The sequence below is a fragment of the Orussus abietinus genome, unplaced genomic scaffold (assembly GCF_000612105.2).
Source record: "Orussus abietinus isolate OABI.00-Male unplaced genomic scaffold, Oabi_2.0 scaffold1, whole genome shotgun sequence".
NCBI classification, from domain to species: Eukaryota; Metazoa; Arthropoda; class Insecta; order Hymenoptera; family Orussidae; genus Orussus; species Orussus abietinus.
Genome location: NW_019396017.1, coordinates 3,477,859 through 3,501,159, shown reverse-complemented (window position 1 = coordinate 3,501,159; position 23,301 = coordinate 3,477,859). Strand labels below are relative to the sequence as shown.

Here is a 23,301-nt window from a genome sequence, read left to right as displayed (position 1 = left end):
TTGGTTTAGCATATCGATCGATACTTAAATACTTAAAAATGGGAAAGAGGTTCGAACGCTAAAATATGTCCAAGTTCTATATATGACTTCGATCGTTGCATGAACTCTTATGTACTAATCATAGAAAATGTCACACGGCTTTTATAGAATGTACTTTTACAATAATATATACAAAGTGATTACTAATGAGCGCCGATATTAAATTGCTGCTCGTCCAGTAATCGATCAAGAATTAATTTAAATTCATGCGATTTCAGACACGATCAAAAACGAGATTCGAAAACCAATTCGGGAATTTACGAGAATGTATAATTTGGGAAAATAACAGGTGTGAGTTTTTGGCACAGAACTACGCTAATCTTATATAGTAACTATGTAGAGATACTACTTGCTAATAACAAAAGTCAACGATATATCAGTTTTTAAAAAGTTCGTTTCTTTTCAAACCCCCTTTCTAGTGATGTTTTGAAATAAAATTGGGGGGCTTCAAAAAGAATAGTATCATTAGATAACAAAGTAAAAATTGAGATACTAAATTGTATTTAACCATATACTCCTGTAAATCCCCTGGTAAACGTCAAATTATATTATTTCATCCGGTTGAATCACGTTTTTGGTCATGCTTGAATTTGCTTTATCTTATCTCGAATACTGGGTGGACCAGTCATCGAAATCACTCGATAAATCGCACGTAAAAGCATTTAATATTAACAATTGTACCGTTCGAGGATGAAATGTGATGGGGATGAATTTACTCGATGTCGAAGTACACGCTTTTTCGTACAAGTTGTACTCTCAGATCGGCACATATTCCGAATGTGTACAGGCATACAATACTTATAGTACCTTGATCGCTATCGTCACAACTTGTACTAACATCACCGAGATAATGAGCGGTTACGAGGATTTCGGAAACTGAGCATTCATTTATAAGAAATCGTTGAAAAAAGTTCCTGCAGACTAGGAAGGATGTAAGTAGGATAAATTAATTGTTTATCTACATCAACAAATACAACAAAAAAAAAAATCACGGAAATTGTTCCTGAGTTGATCGCACTGAATTGTTGCTGGGAAAATTCATACAATGCTGAGATGACGTTTTGGTGAATTATCGAATCCGTTGTGAATGCAGTCGTTGATATTATTAAAAATCAAGCTGCCGAGATTTCATGTAGTGAATGCGGAAGATCGTGCTTCGTATTGCACCACAGATTATTCGTGTTATCCAACAAAAAATATAAGTACAAGCCACAACATTTTTCCACTGATTCGGGAAGAATAGACTTAGAAACAGGAATCAAAAAGTTAGGAATATCTAGTATTCAACTGTAAAATCATGATAAATCAATTTGGATATTCTTCCTCAGTATTCCAAATTTCCATGCCTTGCAGTTTCGAACGAATTTTCATATTGATCAAAGTACTAGGCGATTATCAGTATTTCAGTCGAGAAACCTGAATTTTCATAAGTTGCCTTCCATTAATTTTAGAGATGGGCAGGGAACTGCATAGCCCATTCTTGCTGCCATAAAAATATAATAAATGTAGGAAGTTTGTAAAATTCGTTTGTCATCGAAATCAATATTTTGCGTTCAGATAAGACGAGCTCACACGATGTATCTGCATCATTTGAAAAATTTGACAAACATTACGAAGACTCTTCAAGTACTTACTTTACAGAGCCACCTATTCAATTCGAAATTGTCGAAAACTTATAAATTTGCCATTTGATTCCCATTATCTTTCGGGATTAAAGTGGAACAAATTACCGAACTATTGTTTTCACTATTTATACCTTTTCAGTATTTGGACATAGGCGTCGCTTGCCTCGGATAAATCTTTAAGCGTTGAACGAAAAATTAATATAATTAGTTAATAGGAGATAATTTCTTTCTTGCCTATGCACAAGTAAAAGAAATTGAAATTGCAAAAGATTAATGGAGCAGTCGTGTTAACCCAGTTCTTGCTCAAAACTCCAGGAAATCTTTTAACAAAATAACTCGACGTTTCTCGGCAATATCCATTTGATTTTCGAGAGCCCCACGATCCGTTGTTTCTGCGTGCTCTATTTTCCACGAAAGATTTTCTATTTCAGCTTCCAACTGGGCCTGCTGATACTCGAACTGAAACGATAAGCGAATTGACTTCCAATTTTCTTTAAATATAGATTGTTGATTTTCTGAGTTTAATTATTCTTACCAATTCCTTTCGTGGCCCAGGTTCCATGTAATAAGCATAAGGGTACGTGTACTGCAACGTATAGCGACAACGAGCCAGAAGGGAAGCAGCTGCGAATAAATGTTGCCAGTCGATCCAAGTTCCACTTTTGGCATTCATCACTTTCTTGTTGATTCGAGACTTAATACCTTCTAACGTTTGCTCCTCCAATTTTAATGATTTACTATGATTTTCCCACTGAAAGTAGAATTCAACGAGGAAATTGCCTAATAATTTCAGCCTGTATTGTAATTAGAGAATGCTTCATTTAATATACACAGATACATACCCTTTCGTAATAATGGAGGTATTTTTTTAAAGCTTCACGAGCTTGAGCATGAACACTTTCATGGGCAATGTTAGGATTTTCTTTGTAACGCGAACATTCATAATATTCACTTCCGTGCGCTTTCCAATCTCCAAGGCACATCCAGCAAAAGTCGTGTTTACAATTGTAGCATTGCATGTGATTGCAGCCGCCATTCTTCTCTATACAAATGTGACATTTTGGGCACTGAAAAATAATTACATTTTTACTACTGTGTTATAAAATAATGATTCAACGAAATTTACCGTGCTTCGTTAAATTCATGCACTTAATTTGTAGTATTCTTTTTTCACTAGGTGTCTTGAAGTCTCTGTAAATTAATTGTATAATAATGAATTTGTACAAAAAGGTTTTTGAAATACTTACATCTTTGGTATGTGCACTAATATAATTTGCTGTTTCGGAGTCATCAGCACATTTGGTCAGCCACTTTCTAATTGTACCACAATCAGTGGGCGCATGATAATCCATACCACATCGGAAGCTGAAATATAAATGTTAAATTCACTACCGTAATTTTAATGAAATACATGATAGGGTAAAAATAAAAGTTTTACAGAACATACCAAAAAATAGTTTTACACGATGAGCAAGTTACTCTCTTGGCCCTGTGTTCCTTGGAACGCATAACTATTTGACAATTCGGACCAGGACAGAATCGCAACTGTGGGTGAGACTTAACGTAATCTCTGAAGGCAAATTGTTGATACCTTTCTCTCATATTTGGCTTCGTTAAAAGAGAAAGGACAAAGTCTTCCGGTGCCAGGACATCACATTCTTGGGCCATACAACTTATTCCTAAGTTACATTAAATTCAACCTCATAAGTGCAAAAATAAATATTTGTTTCAAACATATCCCTACAATGGTATTAAACACATATTCGGTACTACAAATTTTTTGTACACTAAAGGATCATTTAAAAAATATTAGGACTTGAACAAACTCACCAGTAGAGATTCCTTGTGTTATTTGCACTTCAAAATGCATACACCAACAATCTTTGCAAAATGAATGTCCACATGTAAGGGTAGAAAATCTATCCAAGGGTAGTCCATTAACACACACTGAACAAATTCCACCTCTTTGACCTTTTGGCCCTGATATTGGATCAGGTGGATACAGAGGCTTAATTTTAGAATTAATTAAAAGACTGGAGGCATTGGTACGGTACTTTATAACAATTTCTTGTAATGCCCAATTGTGTGCATGTAAGAGAAGTTTGGCTAAGGACGGCGTGATACGAAGGCTGGTACTCAGAATTTCAACGTTTTCATTTAGTAGCCTTTCCACTTCTTCAACGCGAAGACAATCGTGTACGGTAAATTCAGGGTCTCTGCGACTTTGATCCGTATCTCCATCATTGTCTACCTCACCACCCCATGGCTGTACACTGTAGTAATCCTCGTAGCCTATATCGCCACAGTCAGAATCTGAGTAGTCCATCTCGCTTTCGCATTCCTCACCCGACATCTGTGGAATCAATAATTTGCATTGGCTAACATGTTACATGGTACTTTATATACCTTCATTTTTTATGATACACAAATAAAGGTAGACATCTTCCATGCTTATGCAACGTATCTGAAATGTAGATGTCATTGTTATAACCTTGATTGTTTGCAAGTGTAACAAATCCACATAAAAATAATGATTCAGCTCATGTTATTTTAAGGGACAGCCTGATTAAATATAATGTGGACTTAACATGTTCATATCCAAGAATTAATAAAATTGTGGCCCAAAAAATTGGTTATTGTAATATATCGTAAATGCAGGACTCCTAATATTTGATTTCGGGAACTAATAATTTTGATGGGTATAATTTTCTAGTTTTTCTTTTTTTAATTTGAAGCCCCGATTACAAATTCGCATATTTTAAAATTTAACTAAATTACAGCGAGCGATGCAGTATAATACGTCCTTCCCGACACCTGCAGCAATTTATATTTCATTTAACGTCTTTGATGTTGCTTTGTTCTAAATTATTCTTTGTTATAACCTTGCATACTTTCAAGTAGACCTACATAGCCTCAAAACTCAAAAGCTAAAGCCTTAGGATAGAAACGAGGGTGGAATCCTCATCAAACTCTCCGATACCTTGGGAGGTTTGTTAGCAGAGATTGGTCACTTTCACGCATATTATCCTCGACTTATCCATTGGCAGTCAGAAGAGACTCGCTCTACGTTCATGCTTTAAGGAATGAGAGATGTCTTCGCCGCGCTCCAAAAGATGTTCGAAAGCGCGGTTCAGCCACACGATTTAAAGAACAGCTGTCCGGGGGTTATGTCGCATCGGAGTTCTTCCGTGCGTGAGTTCTTCGAGTTTCAAGTGACGTTTTCCCTTTCCAAAACAAATTCCAGAGTAGCTACATCTCCTGTCACGTTCTCGAATTGCTTGGAATCACCTTTATCTGCGATAGGCTCACCGACGCAATACTCTACTTCGGGGACGCTTGTTATCAAGAGAAGTACATCTATGTTTTCATTGCGAGCAGAGCGGACAATTATTATAGAAAATGCGTTTAGAAGAGACGAGACATCGTGCGATCGGTCCTCGAGTTCGCTCCCCTGCCACGCACTTCACGAACCACTACGTGCAAAAACGTGCACACACTATTACGGTGCGCCTTGCACGCGCGCGCACGGGAGCTTGCCACTTGCAGCACCTTGCAGCTGCTGCAGGCATGCAATTGACTGCAAAAGGTGGGGGGAGAGGAATGGCGCGGGAGGAAAGAGAAACGGTTTTAAAAATTCCTTTCCACCTTAGATTCGAGTATTGTACACTTTCTGACTCTTTAATAATTAACATGAATATTCCAATGTATGCAAAGCATACGTTCCTAAATAACATGTATCTGTTTCGCAAGAACTTAAAAAATTGTATGACGTGTCCAGATTAAATTTAAGCAATGGATTGATTTACAATGTTTTTTACAGGTTACTATTCAGGAGTTGTGCATAGTTTCAATGATTTAAATAAGTGATTAAAATATAATCCAGGTTCGACGTTCATAATTAGAAGAAATCGTTATGAAGTGCCGCCTAGTCTTATTCTGGCTTTTCTGGAAATGAAACTTTTGGCTTGCTGGAACTTTCGGATTCTTGTTTATTAGCTTTATTGGATCGTAAAACTGCACCAGGACTTGGATATGGCCTCATTTGGTATAGAGGACCCGAGGCCGTTGTATCGGCACCAGTTTTAGCTTCGTTATGTCTCGCTAGGCCATCGGACCATTTACCTCTGTAGAATAGTCATTTGTAATAATCTCATTAATCACCAAGAATAATTTTTATATTTTTAAAAGTAGGATTTAAAGAATTATGTAGCATAAAGATATACGGTAATACAAACCTTGGAATATCGCTGTAAGAGGCTGGATCCATGGGATCTAAAGTTCGATCTTTCTTCTCTTTACCGCTCTCTAACCTCTGGACTCTCCGATTATCTGGTCCCTTGTATCTTTCTTTGACTTCTAATTTTTTTTCTTTTTTGAGTTCTACATCATCCACCTATAATAAATTAAAATGTGTTATGACTAAAAGAAATTATATATCACTTTTAGATTGAATAATCCTCAATTCCACAAACCTCCATTGCTTCTTGATCGCTACCACTTTCGTCACTGGACATATCATCCTGATCAGCTGCTTTAAGATGCAATTCTTCTCTTAATTGTGAAGCTGGTTGGGATATTTGACACTTTGGGTGACCAGGCGGTAACCATGCCACCAAATCTGATGACCAATCCCAATAATAATGCTGTCCTCTATACAATAAAAAATAACAAAACATTTCAGAATTCTTATCTAGTATAATAAATGTAATCACTGATATTTTCAAGAATTGTTATTAAATTATAAAGCACGTACGACCCAGGATCATAAATGGCCTTCCATGTTTCTGGTAAAGGATACTTTTGAATCAGTTTCATCTGCCGTTTCAAGTATTTATCAGATGGTTGTGAATGTCCAGTTCCCCACATTTCTTTACATTTCTTGCTACACTCATGATAAATATTATATTTGTTTGGACAACCATTGTATCCCTGCATAAGATAAAAATATGAAAAGGAACAAGCTTTTATTCCTAAGTTCCTGAAAAGAAAATTTCTGGCCACATATAAAATCTGAAAATAATACATACCATGAATTTCTGTACAAGATCAATTTGGTTGATTTCCTCTTTTGTATTGTCATAGTCTTCGGCTATAACCTCTTCATGAACTTTCTTTTTTGCTTCTTTTCTTGACTCTGCTTAGACGAATACAAAAAAGTGTATTGCCTGATATGACTTGCTTTTGCATAAATATAAATAACAAGAATTTTCAAAACATTGATAAATACACAGATTAGATTCTTACCCTGCTTATCGGATCCTGTAATAAGACCTCGTTTTGCTAGTCGAGCAACCAACGTTGCTGGAAGGGGCATTTTCAACTGACAACAATGTTTTCCAACATTTAACTGAACGGTTAAATGAAATATTTTGTTGACTTATTTACTATTTCCATAGGGTTGAATACCTAAAATATCCTTGGTAATTTATGTAGTTATTTCTAGTAAATTACTAGATTCTACGACACGAGTTTTGTACGCGACGTAAATTACGTGAAAACGGGATTTTACGTTTTTGCAGTTCCTGAACATATCCGTTTCTGCGACTATACGCGCTAAACATAAATCTCTTAGGAGAAATTTAATCTGATTTACTTCTCAGCCGTGAAGCCAACGTTCTCATCTATTATTTTTCAGCGGACTAGTGTTTACTTCAATAGTAATTGATAGAAAAAAAATCTATTGTTTGCATCTTTTATTCATTGACTTTAATCGTATTGATACAATACGTCATAAATATTATCATTGATGAATATCATCTTCTTCTATATCACTTAATGATACACTTTCCGTGTTTTCTCCACTTCCTACAAAAGTCTCTTCGGATAATTGAAAGAATGGTCTCAAACCTGTTCTATCAACGGGAATTGAAAATGGAGAACAAGGAATATCGTCCTTAGTCGTACCTAGTTTTGGGGGATAAAATGACAAAGGGGGCTGTTGCAGGTTTTCAGAACTACCTAATTCTTCACTTTTTGACATAGAAGGAAAATTTGGCGAAGATTGCACTATATGGTCAGCAGACATTTTTGAAATATTTTCCTTATGAATATCTAAATCGTCTTCTGCTTGAATATTGCTTGTACTGAAAATATTTTTTCTTGGCAATGGCGGTGGAACGGGAGGCTGTTTTAATTCTTGGCAGATTGTAGAATTCTGTGTGCCACAAATGTCTAACCCACTTTCAGGGAATTGATTAAAATTATTTTCAGATTCCTGAATAACAGATATTCGTTTTTTTCTGGGAAGAGGTACTGGTACTTCCATGCTTGAAGTATTCGTACTTTGATTACATTGTAATTCCAGGCTGGATTTCTTTGAAATACTGTTGTACATACGTTGTAATGCTTTGGACTCTCTTTCGGACATCTCTCTATGCTTTTCAACTAATACTTCTTTCAATTCACTCATAAGGTTTTTCGCTAATAATTTATCTAGTTTATAGTTTAACGATGAGAATTCACTATCTTGGTATAGAGGTTTTAAGTACTCTTCATTAATATACTCCTCGAAAACCTCATCAATAACTTCAGGCTCGGCATCGTAGAATGTTGGTAATTCAGATACTGCAATCGATTTATCAAATAAATTTTCTTCGTTATGAATCTCCTTAGACTGGGTGTGTTGCATTTTGGCTAATAATAAAGAACTGAATTCTGTAAAATTCCTTGCAGTGTCCATTTCCTTACAAACTTCATTTAATTTTTTCATTATTATTTCTGTAAGTTCCTTGTCATTTATATTAGTCTCGGAATAAATGTCAATGTTTTCGAGGATTGATGCAAGACCCTGATATGTCAGTTGTATCTTTTGCAAAGTTAAATCCAACTGTACATATAAATCTTGCCATTTTGGCACTACTATACCCCTGGAACATAAAGAAATATGCAGAATATATGTTTAGATGTTACAGAGAACCACTATTAAATATTAAATTGTTTTTATAAAAGTGTACCTGTATGGGCGTCGTACGAGATCTACCTCGTTTGATCGATAAGCTCTAATGATTTTGGATAATTTTGTACAATATCCTTTTAACGGTCGATGAACATTTAAAATTATTTGAGACAGTGCCGCTTCTGGAAGAGTGCCATGTTCTAGCCAGGTGTCTTTATAGTATGCGGTAGCTAACGTATATAGCATATCAGACTGGGCAAGGATGTAAACATAGTACAAGTGCTGCAGCAGTATAAGGTACTCAGAACAGTTTCAACACTCTGCTGCTACTTTATAATTATTATAGACATACCTTGAGTGCATCGTAAGTAACCTCCCCTACTATCATAAATTTTTTGTTGTCAAATATAGTTATTAGTGACTCAATGGGAATGGTTGTAGGAAGCAATTTGCCAATGATCAATGAAGTTCGATAATATAGTCGTGATGCGTCTTGCATAGATTTTAAAACAGTTTCCATAAGAGGCTGGAGATATTTTAATTTTTGTGATCCCATTTCTCTGGAAATATATAAAAACTTGCATTTAATAATTATCCTGGGATGATTATCCTATTTGGGATGAGAATTGGAATGTACAATACCAACAGCATGTGACTCACAGAAATTTTTGTCCAAACTTTGCTGGCAACATTTTCATCCTGTATCGATATCGGAGTATCTTAAGAGTATTTTTACACAAATGAAACAGTTCATTTTGTGCAGAAATAAGATTTTTTAAATGTTTTGAAGAACAATATTTTTCATATATGCGGTATGCAAAAATAATTGCTACGGGAAATCCAAGAGTCAGAGTTATAATATTGTTACACTTAATCGACAATATGCTTGCAGTTGTAGATAATGTAGAAGGTAGCCACTGAACAATAGTCCTGAAATATTGGTAAAATAATAATATAAAATTAAAAATAACCTCTGCATAAATTAACTAATACTTACTCCCATAAAGTTCGACAATTTTTCTTAAGAAAACTTTGAATCAGAGCTGCATGATCGTCTAACAACATATCTGCTTGCAAAATTAATTTCAATTGTTTTTCCGAAATATCACTGTCCTGATAAATAGATTATAAACGAAAGTTAAATAAATAAATATTTTTACAAGAATACAAATTATTACCTGCATCTTATGAAGGAATACATTAAGTGAACTTTTTGATTTACTTTGGTCGAGAGATGGCACAGACTAAAAAACATTAAAAAACGCCTACAATATCAGTAATGTTTTGTGCAATAAACATATATTGATAATATACCAGTCTCGACTTACTTCTGAAAGAAAGACATCCGAAGATTCAGAAATCTCAGTTCTAGTAACCGCTGCAGATTCAAATTCCGTATATCCCATTTTTGTCAACGCATCATAAAGCTCGCTGCCCTATTGGAAGAAAAATATTGATATAGTCATAGTAAATTATAAGTCCAATACTTCGATAACATTTGGTAAATGTGAAAATTCAGTTTCCAAATGTACACCTTATCAACAATGCGAATTAATTTGTAGACCACATATAAAATACCTCGAAGACTACGTCCTCGTCTTCATCTCCACTTCCAACTTCTGTCATTCTATATTTAAGAATTTGGTGTCTTTAAATTATTATCCACGAAGAAGTGATAAAATGTCAATCTACAAGAATATTACTAAAGATATATGAAAATGGCACATGATTATTAAGTCAGATCATAATTAACAAATTAATCCGGAAAATGGATTAATTCATAATGTTTTATTTCTGTTTTCTCTCCACAAGTAAATTCCATATTAAAGTTAAATAGGAATAGTATGTCATGAAATATACAATTGGTAGCTGTTTCGTGATGGTGGTGAAACGGCCCGTGAAGAAGCGGTCCCTCCCACGTTTAAAAAGGAGTTTCCGAATTTGGCATTTATTTTGTTACCAATACCAAACTTTTTTACCTAACGGACGTATTAATTAACGTTAAGTTTCAAGTAGGGACCTCTAGGCGGCAGCGATTCGTCGATTATGACGAATCTCAAGGCATGGACCTCTGCTCTTACTCTATGCCTGAACTGACAGCCTACAAAAATGGCGAGTTCGGTCGAGGAAGAAAGTTTACTTGATTTAAACAATGAAGAAGAATCCCAGTGAGTTTATAACATTTGTAGAAAACATTACCGTAGTTGTTAAGTATCAGGAAAATGTTATAAGAATTTGAATGGTCCAAAATAGCATTTTATGTTAAGTGCTTGTGTGAAATAACCTAATATCGACCATATTTACATACAACTTTTAACTTATGACTTTGTACTGATTTTTAGATTTTATCACGTCACTTGTAATTGGGTGGACATTACAAATGAATTTTTCGAGGCTATCACAGGTATTGATTTTTCATGTAATATAAATTGATCCATGAAGAATGCATTATTTTCAAAGAACCGCTACTGCTTGACGAAATAGTATTCTATAAAACTAGTGGATGATAGATGTGTAAAGATAAATAAATGTGTTTAGGACTGGAATTGGGTGAATTATTACACGATGAACTATTTGGATTATTTGAAGCCATGTCTGCGATCGAGATGATGGATCCCAAAATGGATGCAGGGATGCTTTGTAATCGGGGAAATAATAAGCCATATACATTTACCCAAGCTGTAGATTCTGGTGCTATCAAGTTGGACAATTTAACTCCTTCCGAGATAATAGGAATCATAGATTCAACGTATTCCTGTATAGTATCGTGGTTGGAAGGGCATAGCTTAGCGCAAACAGTTTTTACAAACTTATATCTGCACCAGCCAGGACAGATATTAGACAAAACTCTAAAAACGTTTTGCTATGCTGTTTACAAAATAATTGAGATTATTAAAGATTGTATTAATAAAGCATCAGTTTTTGAGGAAGAGGATTTCCAAAGTGTTACTTATGGGTATCGATTGCAACAAGATATTACTGAACAAAAAACTGTTTCTATGTTGAGAGAGGTGGAAGAAGAATTACATAGAAAAAGTCGAATAAAACCGGTCGACGACGAAACCGAAAGAGAGGTAACATTGTCCTTCAGTTAATAATTTCCTTGTCATAGGTGTGACTCGATTCTTGTGCAAAACCGATGTTATTCGTACGTTTTATTGGTACGAGTAAGTTAAATGAGAGATAATTAATTTGTAGTACAATGATGGACTAGCGTTATATGCAAGGATAAGATTTACAAAAATGTTTTATCAAACATTATCTTTAATGGGAAGGAAAGAACAGGTGCAACAGAATTTGGCGGATTGGCAGAGACTGCTTTCAAATTGCATCGACATGATCCAAGTCATGATTAAGACTATTCATCGAGGTGCCAAAGCTGATGAAATATGTTAGTACCTCGTGATACACACAGCACCAAGTAATATGTATTAAATGTATGTACTTTATATTATTTTTATCATAATTGATTTAATCTTTAAGCTAATCATCCAAATGTCATGGGATTTGATCCAATGGTGAATCAGAGGTTATTACCACCAACCTTTCCAAGGTATACTAAAATAAAGCCAAGGATTGAAGCTTTAGAATATTTGGAAGAGTTGCTAAATCGTTTTAAAACAGTCATCAAAATTACTGGATATTCAAGTTTTCATGCAGCACTGGTAAGATAAATCGAACATTAACGACAACTGATTTTGTGCAAATAATTTCATTTCAGTGCTTTGCTTTTAGGATTTTTTCTTAGAATTCTCTCGTCAAAGCCCTTGTATACTATCTAGGTCTATGCTGCAAATAGTATACTTGCCGACAACTAACCGCGTATTTGGTACACAAAATTTTGCCGATGTTCTAAGGGATGCAGCGAGAAATTTCATTGCACCACCTTCTTTGATGCCAAAAAGTACTTTACTTCAAAATCATCAAGCCAAGGAGTACGTTGATAATTTTTTGAGTCATTGTGTCAGTATATTTGGCAGTTTATTACAACTTACTGGGCATAACCGAGCAAGGCAAAGAGACAAATTAGCTCACTTGTTGGAGGAGTTTGCTGCATTGCAGGATGAGGTCAGAAATTATTCCTTATATTAAACTTTGTTGTTTATGCTGGTATTTAAAAAGATCTGACAACCATCATTATATTCTTAGGCAGAACGAGTGGACGGATACTTACATACATTATCTTTAAAATCTGATGCACCGAGATCTCATCTAGTTTGTTTTGGAACATGGATATTATATCACACTCTACGTGTTATGGTTCTATATTTGTTAAGTGGTTTTGAACTGGAGTTGTACTCGGTTCATGAATATCATTATATATTTTGGTATCTGTATGAATTCTTGTATGGCTGGCTGGTATCAGCTATTACAAGAGCTGATTCCTTTTTGATAGAACAAGATATTCATAATGATGCGCATAAAGGGAGAGGCGGTAAAAAGAGCGCAAAAAATAAGAAAAAGAAATCAGCATCGAGACCGTATAATGCAGAAATATTACGATATCAAGCTATGCAGAACATCTGTGGCGGTTATTATAAAGTGAGTTTTGTTTTATTCTGTTATTACGTGGGTTATTTAATATTTCTTACACGTGTACAATTATTTCATCGTTTTTTCAGGCTCTAATTGGTTTTTGTATGGATAAAAAAATACCCTTCCCTGAAACTCAATTTGACTCTGAACGAGTGAGGTACGAACACAGGCTATTGCCATTCTTTTCTCTTCCAACGCCTCCCCCAGTTCCGTACCATGAATTTAAGGACATGACGAATAATCAAATGCATAAAAGAAATGTATGTATAGAAGAAGAATTATGTAGAATTCTATTGTTGAATTGAGATTATGTAGTGCTCGATACGACATCTTCCAAGTAAATATATATTTAAACCAGTTAATAATTTCGGGGGATTTTCTTGTTTTAGGAGAAAGTTGCAAGTGAAATGCAATATTTAGCAGGTTGTCGTCATTTTCATCAAGCAAGAAATATGTTAGAGCGTGCATTGTCACATTACCCACCAAATTCAAATACCGTCAATGAGGTAAAGACATTTTGGTAAATTGAATTCGTACAGTTAGTTATAGTTTATTAATCTATGTTACTGTTTTTTGCAGATTAACGATTTATTAAAAGTTTCAAAGACTAATTTTATTGTTTTAAAGCTCTTAGCTGGCGGACATAAGAAAGAATCCAAAGAACCACCGGTGTTCGACTTTTCATGCCATCAACATTTCCCATTAATAAAATTGACATAAACTTTCTAGTCTTTAATAGCTTATCTTTTGCAAAGCGATTGGTATATTATTTATTTTGGTGTAAATCTTGCGTCAAATAATTTCAATTGTTCAAGAGTACACGTTCTGGAATAGTAAAAGAAGAATATGATTTCCAGCGTTCGTAAAGTTTTCTTTTTTTTTTTACTTAAGCAAGTGACTATTAAATAGACGCAAATAATATGTTGGTCGTAATTTTTGTACAGTTTCGAAATGAGTCCGTTATGGAATTTTTTCGCGATATGAAGAACAAATTTTGTTTCTATATTTTAACAACGAAGCTTGTTCTATAGATGGGCTTATGCGTTTTATTATCTTGCTAAACATGTGAGCACACGTACGAAATCTGCACATCCTAGAATATATAAAGATAATCTCGTTCCAAACATAATGTAAATTAAACCCCGACGGGCGTGATGTTATACTAAAAAATTTGTGGAAGTTAGTGTGTTAGCATACGTTGTTACAAATGGCACATTTTCTGAGACTCGCGAAGAGATCTCACAATGTACGCAGTTGTTGCATTGTGTATTTTCCAGATGTAAAATAAATCTCGGATAAGTTCTCGAAAACGATAATACCGTTTAAAAATCATTGAATAATTTAGCTCGAGGTTTCCATCTGCAATTATTTTTTCTGTCGACGGTTGGTTATTTCTTCTATTTATGATGTATAATTTTGTGACCCAAGTTACACAGGGATGAGGTCTTAATAAATATATGTTCGGTTAAAACATGGACTTGATATCGTATTTAAGGTAATGACGACGCGTTGAAATAATTGATCATCACAGTCCCATTGCTACTTTGTTCCCAAATGTCGGATTACTTTTCAAAAATATTATCAGAATGAGTAGAAGGATTGCATAGAATGTATTAAAAACCGATTTAACCGGAAAACCGAAGATAATGGTATTACCACGAGCGGTAGTAGAGGATCGCCGGATTAAGAAACCGTATCTGGGCGGCTGGAAGAATAAAGAAACCGGCGCAGTGTATTTAAATGCAGCATCTCAAACAGGCCCTCCTCCAAAAGAAATACCATGGAGCCAGATGTGCAGTCAAAAAAGTCAGACCGTCCAAACGAAGGAGCAAAGCGTTCAACCTCTTTGCCACCGAGGCACACAAATGTGGCGGTAACCTGAATACTCGACAAACTTAAAATCGTAGGACGTACTTGTACGGAATATCGATAGTTAATAATATATACATATATAAATGGACATTCACCGTCTCCCGTACAAGGCACCTCGTGTATATTTAAGATATATTTCTTGTAATAGCGTAATAATTGAAATCATGCCGTAGAGAAGACTGTTACATCCCTAATGCTTCGGACAAGTACATGACGGCTACGCCGTACGAGACATACGAGCAGATGCAATTAAGACTCAATACCGAAGGTCATGTAAGAACCATCCAGAGATACTACAGAGCGTATCGAGTATTAAAATACATACGTGAATCCGCCGCCTTGTACAGACAATTGAAAGAGAATTGCCGAATGTACGAGAAGAACAGAGTCCTCGCGTTAGAGTGAGTTTACGATTATCTCGGGATAAGAATTTCCAGGGTGAGATGTTCTATTAAATGGGGAAATCTTAATATATCGTTACAGATGGAGACGAGAAGAGGACAGACTTCGAAAAATCTGTCCACGGAGCAGAGCAGATTTCCACGCGTTGTTCAATATGGTCGAATCTTGGGAGCTGGCTCGAGGAAAGTCGACCTTATCGCAACGCTTCCAAGCCTCCCGGTTGTCCGAAAATTACATGACCCTGGCGGAGAGCATAAAAATGATAAACGCCATCGAAGAGCACAGACAGCTTATCAAGCGCGAGTTCGAGGCGAAAAAGCGCGTTCAGTTTTTAACCCTGAATTGTCAGCCTATAAGATGGAACGGATACAAAGGGAAGCCGGTAGAAATGGTTACTCTGAAGGTTCAAAAAGCTCGCGAGCTTAAAAGCCTTTACGACGGTCTGTGCAAAAGAGGCACCTCGGTAGAAGAGCGCATAGAATTGCTGGTTCTGTTAAAAACGTTCCTCGGGAGACTGGATTGTCGCGCATCGAATGAACTTGGGTATTTACTGGATCAAGAGATCTCGTTGATATCTGTTGGCATCAAGAGCTCGCATTTGGAGCAGCTGAGGGAGCGCGTTGCTCGTAAGTTATATTATGCTGAATTTAATGCTCTTTACTTGGAATCCCTCTTGCAGCTTTTGTGCTCGAGGGGCTCTGCAAGCTCGTCGAGCACATTTGCACGAGCACACTTAGCGCAACAGCTCGTTGGACCCTTATTGACACCGACTCTTTGTTGCAGAGGCGTATTTGAACTTCGCCAAAGGCGGACATACGCGTGTACGCGCAAATAGAGAGGAAGAAGAGTTCAATGATTCTCAGTGCGATCAACTCGGACCACCCAGAAATACCAAGTTCCTGTTGTGTCGGTCTTGCGCGAAATTGATTCCCTATCACAGATTCTCCGTTTATTCTGGAACGAGGCGAATAGCGCGGTGTATGAGTAAGTTTGTCGGGATTTTTTTTCTATTCTTTGAGAGGGGACGTTGGCGGTACTTTGTGTAATTTTTTTATTTACATAAATTGCAATTTCAGGCTGCACGTGGCTACGTCGGGGTAAAGTTCCTCGCATTAATTACGGTCCATATCTGATTTTATTGAACGATATCCGCGCCGAGGAGCGGAAAAGAAATAGCTTCTCTTGCGTTGCGTTTGTTATGCGCGGACCGGATATTTATCACCTTGTGAACAATATCTGGCACGGGCATTCGATTGTCAGCGAGAAGGACGATATCTTCAGGCTCAAGCTGATTAGGTTCAGACAAGATGAGGAATGGTCTCCGTGGAATTGCATTCTTTTGACCGACGAGGAAGCCGAGGTTCACAAACGTGTTCAGGATTTTCCGACGGTGTATTCTGTGCGATTGTTGCATAAAATAAGTCTGGCGCATCAGGTGGCGAAGAATCACTTTAAGTACGATTTACTGTTCGTCCAGGTTTTCGTTGTTCAGGATTAGGTTGAATTAATTTGTTTCCTAATCTACGGCATAATTTGCAGGAATCTCATTCGGATGGAAATGATCTTTAGAGAGTCTGGCCGTTATTACATGATTCAAGATAGGGAGGATTACGTGCCTCGGGGAACTCTTGAAGGTTGTTGAAAGTAAGATCATTTTTCATTGTCGGTCTTTCACTTAAATTTTTCCTTTAAGTCCTCAATGGATAGTCTAACCGTTTCTTGTATTTAATAAAGTCTTTGGAGACGGGAGTTATTTCTTGAGTTTTCCTTCAAGACAGGAGCGATTGATCGATTGGACCAGTTGCCACGAGCGACGACGCATGCTACGCGTATCACAATTGCTTTACCACGGGAAAGACCTTGTAGAAATATACACGTGCTATTCCTCGCGTGGCCTCTCGAAAAATCCATCTCTCTTTATCGGCGACGTAAGTACACGCCCCGGCACTAAGTTGATTAATTAATTTTTCCCGACTTTGAAGGCTCCTCGGGGTCACCAGGATAAAAATTGGCAAATTCGTGACTCGGTCAAAAATCTAGCACTTTTTTTTTTCTTCAAATTATGTCGCATTTGTCAAAAGGATTGTTTTTCATTATCACTGCGATCGCAACGAAGTATACGGTAAAGGTATTAATGCTCCCATTGTCGCACTAAAATCGATACGTCGTCTCTCCCGTAATTCCACTTTATATTCGATTGTTACCTTTTTTCATATCATTACTTCCGACCTTTTACGGCAAATTAAGAACGATCTTTCCGTTCAGACTTAACGATCGCTTAACGTACTGATGTAATTTACGACGAATTGTTGTCGGATCGAAGTCGTAATGAAGATCGGACTAGTTTGGTTCGATTGTTAGGAATTAAGCGAGATGCGAGGTGGAAATAGGGAAGTTATAGGTACGGAAACCGTCTCTTGCATTTTATTCAGGTATTATCCGTAGAAACAAGGAATGTGGAAGATTTTAATTGTTACCACGGTTTAACAATTTGCCGTACAATGTGTCATTTTAAATACTATCCGAGTTTATTGACGTTAGGTGGAATTTCGGTGGATCGCCTCGTAGAGTCCTCTGTTGCTCCAGGGCACGGCCAACGTCGTCACATGGTTTTCAGGTGAATTCCTCGCATACACGACAATGGTGGTGGTGGTCGAGATCGAGAACCAAAGCATCTCGAAGCCGTTCCTCGGGGGATGGCGGCATGTTGTTACCAAAGTCGAATACCACAACGCTTCTACGCAGACTCTCCGCAAAGCAAGCAGATCTGCCCTGAAGCGTCTTCGAACTCGGATCACGCAGACAACCCTGGAAAAGTTTACGCAAGATCTCGGCCAACAGAAGGGTGTACAGGTATCGGAGGAGAGTGCTCATTTCCCGAGTGCCGGAGATAAGATTCTGGCTCCGAAGAATCCCCGAAGATTCGCGGGTACGGACGTCGAGGAGTTTTTGATAAGGGAGGAGAGCGCGATCAAGATTCAGAGGTTCTTCAGATCTCGCCGGGCGAGGATGGCCATCGAGAAATTGTTGCGAACGGTCCACGAGATCCTGCAACCGAGTTCCCTGTTCATGAAGAAGTTCCCCATGCATTACTACGACAAGCTGTTCCACGTTATCAAGACCAGGGAGCCGAGGAGTAGGTCGGACTTCGAGACGATACACAACCTGCTGGACCGCTGGAGGATAACGGAGGTGGAGAGGGCGAATCGGGAATTGTTCGCAGGTGCCAGACTGGCCGCACATGGCTTGATCCTCCTCAGGGAGGTAAAAGTTATACGAGCACTGGACGATATCAAGACGCGCCTTAAAAGGGAAAAGGACGAGACAGAGAGGTCGAGGTTCCTGGAGCAGTTGGCCACCTCCGAGAGATGGAAGGGCAGCGGTGGCAGGGTGCTGCTGGTGGACACGCCGAGAGTATTGCGAGCCAAGGAGTACAAGGAGCTTCACGACTCGCTCAAAAGAAAGGACCTTTCATCGGAGGAGAGATTGAGTCTCCTGGAGTCCATCGAGGGAATTGCCGAGGTGCACTCCTGCCGAACGTCTCGGGAACTCGGTTACCTTATCGAGCAGGAAAAATTATTACTAGCTCATGGCGTATCCACCGCTACCATGGACCAAATGCGGAATCGCTTGCGAATCGCCTATCTGCATCTCGTACACGGTTTGCGGTGCTGGGTCGAGAGTCCCGATTTTCGAGACGATCGGTCGGAGGCGATTTCTCCAGGCGGTTCTAGATTTCCTCACAAGGGTGGTCGACCGATTTTTTACGAGAACGCGAGTCGTCGCTCCTTTCCTGGACCAGATTGTAGAAGTCGTTCTACGGCAAGACCTAGAGAAGCGGTGACGGTGATCCACGCACCTTATCAGAAGATGCTGCAGGACTTGCGTCGGTCCGAGGCTCGCTCGAAGTGCTACACCAGCCTAGCTTTTCTGATAGACGCCAAGTTGGTCCATCAGCTGGTGAACGTCGTCTGGCACGGCAAGTCCGGCATCTCGGAGTGCCGCGACCTGGACCAGCTGAGATTGGTGAAATTCTGGTGGAACTCCGACTGGGCTCCTTGGAATTCCCTTTTACTTACCAGACGGGAAGCCGCGATGCACAAGGCTATCACGGATCCCACTCGAATTTACAGCGCTTCGCTGGTGCAGAGGTTCACCTACAAGAACCTTCAAGCTAAGCTCCATTACGAGTCCATTATGGGGTTGCAACGGCGTCTGAAGTCCAGTCTTCGGGAAGAGGAATCGAAAAGTGACGACAAAGATCAATGAGCAGTTTCTTAAACGGACGAACTATATTACAGTAATTTAGTTAATTATTTATTTGCAACGTATGGCGACGCTTTACAATGAACTCGACGGAAATAAGCGTTCCTTGAGGACTTCCTCGCTCGATGGGGAAAATGGGTAGGAATTGTTTTTTTTTTTTCCATTCCACCGTACAGAATTTTCTTGAATCTCGCTTAAGAAGTGACTACTGAGGGTGGAACCAGCTTTCCCATCAATTTTATTCCCAATCTCAAGTTTTTAGTAGGGGAAACGCGTGCTCCCTGTTTCAGTCTAGTACGTGTTCGAGACGTCTCTTCTTTTTCAATTTAAAGTTACTGATCCTGCTGCGGGGTGGCTATACTTTTCTGAAGGATTCGCATTTAGATTTAGGGAAATTCCGCAGTTTTCCGCAGAGATGGCCCTCGGTAACCAGGATGCACCAAAACGGACCTCCACGTTCTCGTATTCGCGTTACGTAGGCGGACCAGTACATACATGGCCGGTTTCCTGTAATATATATGCATCCGTTAGGTCGGTAGGTCAGGGTACACAGCCATAAGTTTTATTTCACTGCCACTCGTCCCTGGTTCGCTGCCCTGTAAACGCCTCCCCAGTGTACCATTAGAAATGAAAGTCCTGGTCGAAAGCTTACGTTAAGATATTTAAGTCCATCCAGCTTACGTCTTAGTACGTAATTAGAAGCATTAAGGTGACGTGAAAGAGTCGTTCGTGAAACTTTTCTCTAGAGTGCCCCGAATCGATTCAGACCACACAAAAAAATTCGGAGGGTATAAAGAAGGTCTTGAACCACATGAAATTTGAATGTTTTAAAATTTATTCATAGATATTTTAAAAATCTGTTGTAAAATAATGAAATTTCACGAGCGTCAGGACCTTCCTTAGTGCCATCAGATTTATGTTGTTAAGTTTGTAACTATTCGGTATATTCAGCTCGGAAATGTGTGTCATGAACAATTGACTCTCCGGATGCCACTTTCATGAAAATGGACGAGAGTAAATATTAAGAGTTCGAGGAATTACCGCGGTTTGCATTAAAATGGGGTTTGAAGTTTAAATTAGAATGGCCTTTGTAAGCTTAGGAGTTGCTCGGCCCATAAATAAAGTTGATCTTAACTGCGATATAGACACGGATATATCAATGTCGGTACGACGATCCGCTTTAAATGCAAATGGTGTCGCGCTTCCGTACTATACCGTCTGACATTACCGTGGGATATAGGAAGAAAGTAATATCGTTAAATAATTACAGTCGATACTGCACTAGTTCCGGCCCCGGGGGTACGATAACTCGAGACACGTGTTCACCGGGTATGACGCATTGCCGCAATTATACTTTGCATCACCCACCAAGTGCCCGAATTAAAGAAGATAGGAACGTGAAGGAAATTTCATACATTCGAAATATTAAACTCCCCTCGAATCTCGCCGATATTTCCGAAATAAATCGGTCCTAGCCCTTTTTATTTCCACATCTCCGACGAGATGATTAAACGGAGATTAAGTCCTGAAAATGATCGGTATCGATGATATCGTCGATCATCGACCCGATAATTTTTCTTTCGATAGAATTGCCCGTGTCGATAACATTTTTCGGGATTTATCCGATTATCGCGGTTTCGCTGGCCCTCGGAAAATACGCAAACGTGTCGGCGAAATCGCGCAACTCCTTCGCAAGGTGGATCTACATCAGAATGGTCCTTGAATCCCGTCACCGCGGCCATTGTGTGCCCGGGAACTCGGTATAAGTCGGCTCGGCTAAGCCATAAAATATGGGCACCATTCTCCTACGTCTTTCATATACTAAATGTTACTTGGGCTGGCGCTCCGTCTCTTTATCTTTGGGCCGCGCTTTCCTGACTGCGACGTCGAAGAATCGGGTCGCGAGGGAGTTGGACCGCGAGAGTTCCCTTGCCCGGACTTTCCGATAATCCGGAATTTCGGCCGTTCTCGAACAAGTTCAATAATTCCTCGGTAGTTTCGGCGAGAAAACCTCGCGAGACCGTTCGAACGTGAAGCTACGTATTTTTATAATGGATCCCCCGATCCGTTGACTTCGGTCCGCGAGGGGCGAAATTTACTCGGAATATCAATCGCGCTAATTCAAACATTGGCTTATCGTCGTGACACTGGATTACCCTAAGTTTTTATTTAATTACCTCAATTCGGAGCATTTCATCCGATTAGTCCGACGTCGATCGGTCGAAACTTCGGTAATCCGCCCTATGGAAACAATTAATTCGTTGCATCCCCTACAATGTAGGTGTTTATCAGCGATAATCACGCAAGTGCACAGAACGCTGTTTGAAAATTTTCCACCACGTGTTAATGTCATATTTCCGGTTTTCACGAGGATTTTCACCCCGGGGAATTAATCATTGCCGTACTTATCACCTTACAGTCGCGAACGGTGCGCGGGAAGGAGGCACAATTATCACAGGCCGATTATGCAAATTCTGTGCGGTATAAGTAGGGATGTTAATTTCAAACGGTCATGTTCGGTTCGAAAACATGGGGCCCGCGGTGATTCATAACACGGCCATCTCGTAAATTTCCCACGATATGTTGGCGCGCAATTAGGGTTTGCCAAATCGGCATTACTAATTAGATTTGGTATCCCGCGCCCGGTATCAGAGCGATGCCGAAATTGATTTGAATTTGAAACTAATCTACGTGTAACAGCTCTCTCTCTCGATGTAATCAATAATATCGTTGTTATATAGAGTACAAGCTGGGTACTCGAGTAGAAATCGTCTTAGGGTCAATGATAACGTCCGGAATTTCGGTGGATCCTTGAATAATGAACCGTGGTCTTGATTACGATTAATCGGTTAATTTCGGAGTAAGGAAAAATCTTAAGTAGGTAAAAACTTTTAAGCTCTGTCGTGGGTGAAAATTAGAACTCGCTTCTGGAGGAGAAGTGCGAGATGGAAAATGTTGGACAACGTTATTCTTGTTGGGTGGTCACGAGTGGGCGGGTAAACTGTAATAAATCGCCTTAACTTCCGTTTTATGACAATAGGAGCTCGAAGTTAACTTCGCATAAAGTGATCCCACACACAAATCAAAAGCATTATCTAATGGAACGGCTCGAGCGGACTTGAAGTTTTAAAGCGTCTTCAAGTTTATTTTCAATAGAGCTTTCAAAGCCACTGGCCGGGTTTAATCTCCGGTGGGTCTTTGTGCTCCTCTCTTATGTTTACTTCCTTTTGCGAAATGCATACAAGTACTTTCGAGAGGAGGAGGAAAGTGGTCAGCTGATGCATCCGGCAGGGGTTTGTTTACGTGAGTTTTCCTTTCGCCGTCGAAAAAGTGAAAATCTCCAGAGTGTCGAGGGATTCGGATAATCCTTGAATATTAATGTACTGAAAATGTGATCCTTGACAAAAAGGGGAGTTCTTTCGTCTCGTGAGCTTGTTAAGGAGAAGAGAATTTTAAAGCGTTTGAAATTTTGTTGAATTAATCTGACCATTGTCGCATGAGATCAAGAAAAATGTACTCGAGGTACTGGCCGGTAATTGATGGTAGGGCTGATATTTCCACGCGATTGTCACGGTTAATTTATCGAGTTCGGAAGAAATCGACCGCTGGCGAGGACCGAGCGAACGATTTTTGTGTCAATAATGGCACGGTCTCGTGATTTAACGT

The 23,301-nt window shown here is 38.7% G+C and overlaps 6 protein-coding genes across 8 annotated transcripts; 3 read left to right on the top strand and 3 right to left on the bottom strand.

Annotated features, from left to right (window-relative positions):
* Window positions 1-74: 74 nt before the first annotated feature.
* Window positions 75-5,200, bottom strand: LOC105698036 (potential E3 ubiquitin-protein ligase ariadne-2). The gene is made up of 7 exons (XM_012421888.1): window positions 4,645-5,200; window positions 3,495-4,017; window positions 3,112-3,343; window positions 2,912-3,029; window positions 2,507-2,731; window positions 2,200-2,415; window positions 75-2,123 (listed from the first exon to the last, which is right to left on the bottom strand). Exons 2-7 carry the CDS (start codon window positions 4,015-4,017, stop codon window positions 1,968-1,970), a joined length of 1,470 nt encoding a protein of 489 aa, XP_012277311.1. The 5' UTR covers window positions 4,645-5,200; the 3' UTR covers window positions 75-1,967.
* A 121-nt stretch (window positions 5,201-5,321) lies between these two features.
* LOC105698038 (polyglutamine-binding protein 1) lies at window positions 5,322-7,091 on the bottom strand. The gene is made up of 6 exons (XM_012421892.2): window positions 6,909-7,091; window positions 6,692-6,798; window positions 6,418-6,593; window positions 6,137-6,314; window positions 5,900-6,057; window positions 5,322-5,788 (listed from the first exon to the last, which is right to left on the bottom strand). The coding sequence occupies exons 1-6, from the start codon at window positions 6,976-6,978 to the stop codon at window positions 5,596-5,598; spliced, it is 882 nt and encodes a 293-aa protein (XP_012277315.1). The 5' UTR covers window positions 6,979-7,091; the 3' UTR covers window positions 5,322-5,595.
* A 247-nt stretch (window positions 7,092-7,338) lies between these two features.
* LOC105698147 lies at window positions 7,339-10,550 on the bottom strand. Of its 2 annotated transcripts, XM_012422146.1 has the most exons (8): window positions 10,138-10,550; window positions 9,888-9,995; window positions 9,738-9,803; window positions 9,557-9,672; window positions 9,220-9,489; window positions 8,912-9,119; window positions 8,618-8,841; window positions 7,339-8,530 (listed from the first exon to the last, which is right to left on the bottom strand). In XM_012422146.1, the coding sequence occupies exons 1-8, from the start codon at window positions 10,183-10,185 to the stop codon at window positions 7,405-7,407; spliced, it is 2,166 nt and encodes a 721-aa protein (XP_012277569.1). In that variant the 5' UTR covers window positions 10,186-10,550; the 3' UTR covers window positions 7,339-7,404. The 2 variants fall into 2 exon arrangements, with proteins under 2 accessions (XP_012277569.1, XP_012277570.1); XM_012422147.1 differs by lacking the exon at window positions 10,138-10,550 and having other exon boundaries at window positions 9,738-9,824; window positions 9,888-9,963.
* A 30-nt stretch (window positions 10,551-10,580) lies between these two features.
* Window positions 10,581-14,411, top strand: LOC105698146 (N-alpha-acetyltransferase 35, NatC auxiliary subunit). The gene is made up of 10 exons (XM_012422145.2): window positions 10,581-10,727; window positions 10,902-10,963; window positions 11,098-11,633; window positions 11,758-11,950; window positions 12,043-12,224; window positions 12,295-12,627; window positions 12,709-13,101; window positions 13,182-13,355; window positions 13,485-13,601; window positions 13,675-14,411. Exons 1-10 carry the CDS (start codon window positions 10,669-10,671, stop codon window positions 13,813-13,815), a joined length of 2,190 nt encoding a protein of 729 aa, XP_012277568.1. The 5' UTR covers window positions 10,581-10,668; the 3' UTR covers window positions 13,816-14,411.
* A 267-nt stretch (window positions 14,412-14,678) lies between these two features.
* LOC105698148 (IQ and ubiquitin-like domain-containing protein) lies at window positions 14,679-17,035 on the top strand. 2 transcript variants are annotated; one of them, XM_012422149.2, is made up of 6 exons: window positions 14,679-14,968; window positions 15,146-15,368; window positions 15,451-15,995; window positions 16,153-16,353; window positions 16,446-16,824; window positions 16,909-17,035. In XM_012422149.2, the coding sequence occupies exons 1-6, from the start codon at window positions 14,836-14,838 to the stop codon at window positions 17,009-17,011; spliced, it is 1,584 nt and encodes a 527-aa protein (XP_012277572.1). In that variant the 5' UTR covers window positions 14,679-14,835; the 3' UTR covers window positions 17,012-17,035. The 2 variants fall into 2 exon arrangements, with proteins under 2 accessions (XP_012277572.1, XP_012277571.1); XM_012422148.2 differs by having other exon boundaries at window positions 15,141-15,368.
* A 974-nt stretch (window positions 17,036-18,009) lies between these two features.
* LOC105697898 (IQ and ubiquitin-like domain-containing protein) lies at window positions 18,010-19,638 on the top strand. The gene has a single exon (XM_012421629.1). It carries the CDS (start codon window positions 18,010-18,012, stop codon window positions 19,636-19,638), a length of 1,629 nt encoding a protein of 542 aa, XP_012277052.1.
* The last annotated feature ends 3,663 nt before the right edge of the window (window positions 19,639-23,301 follow it).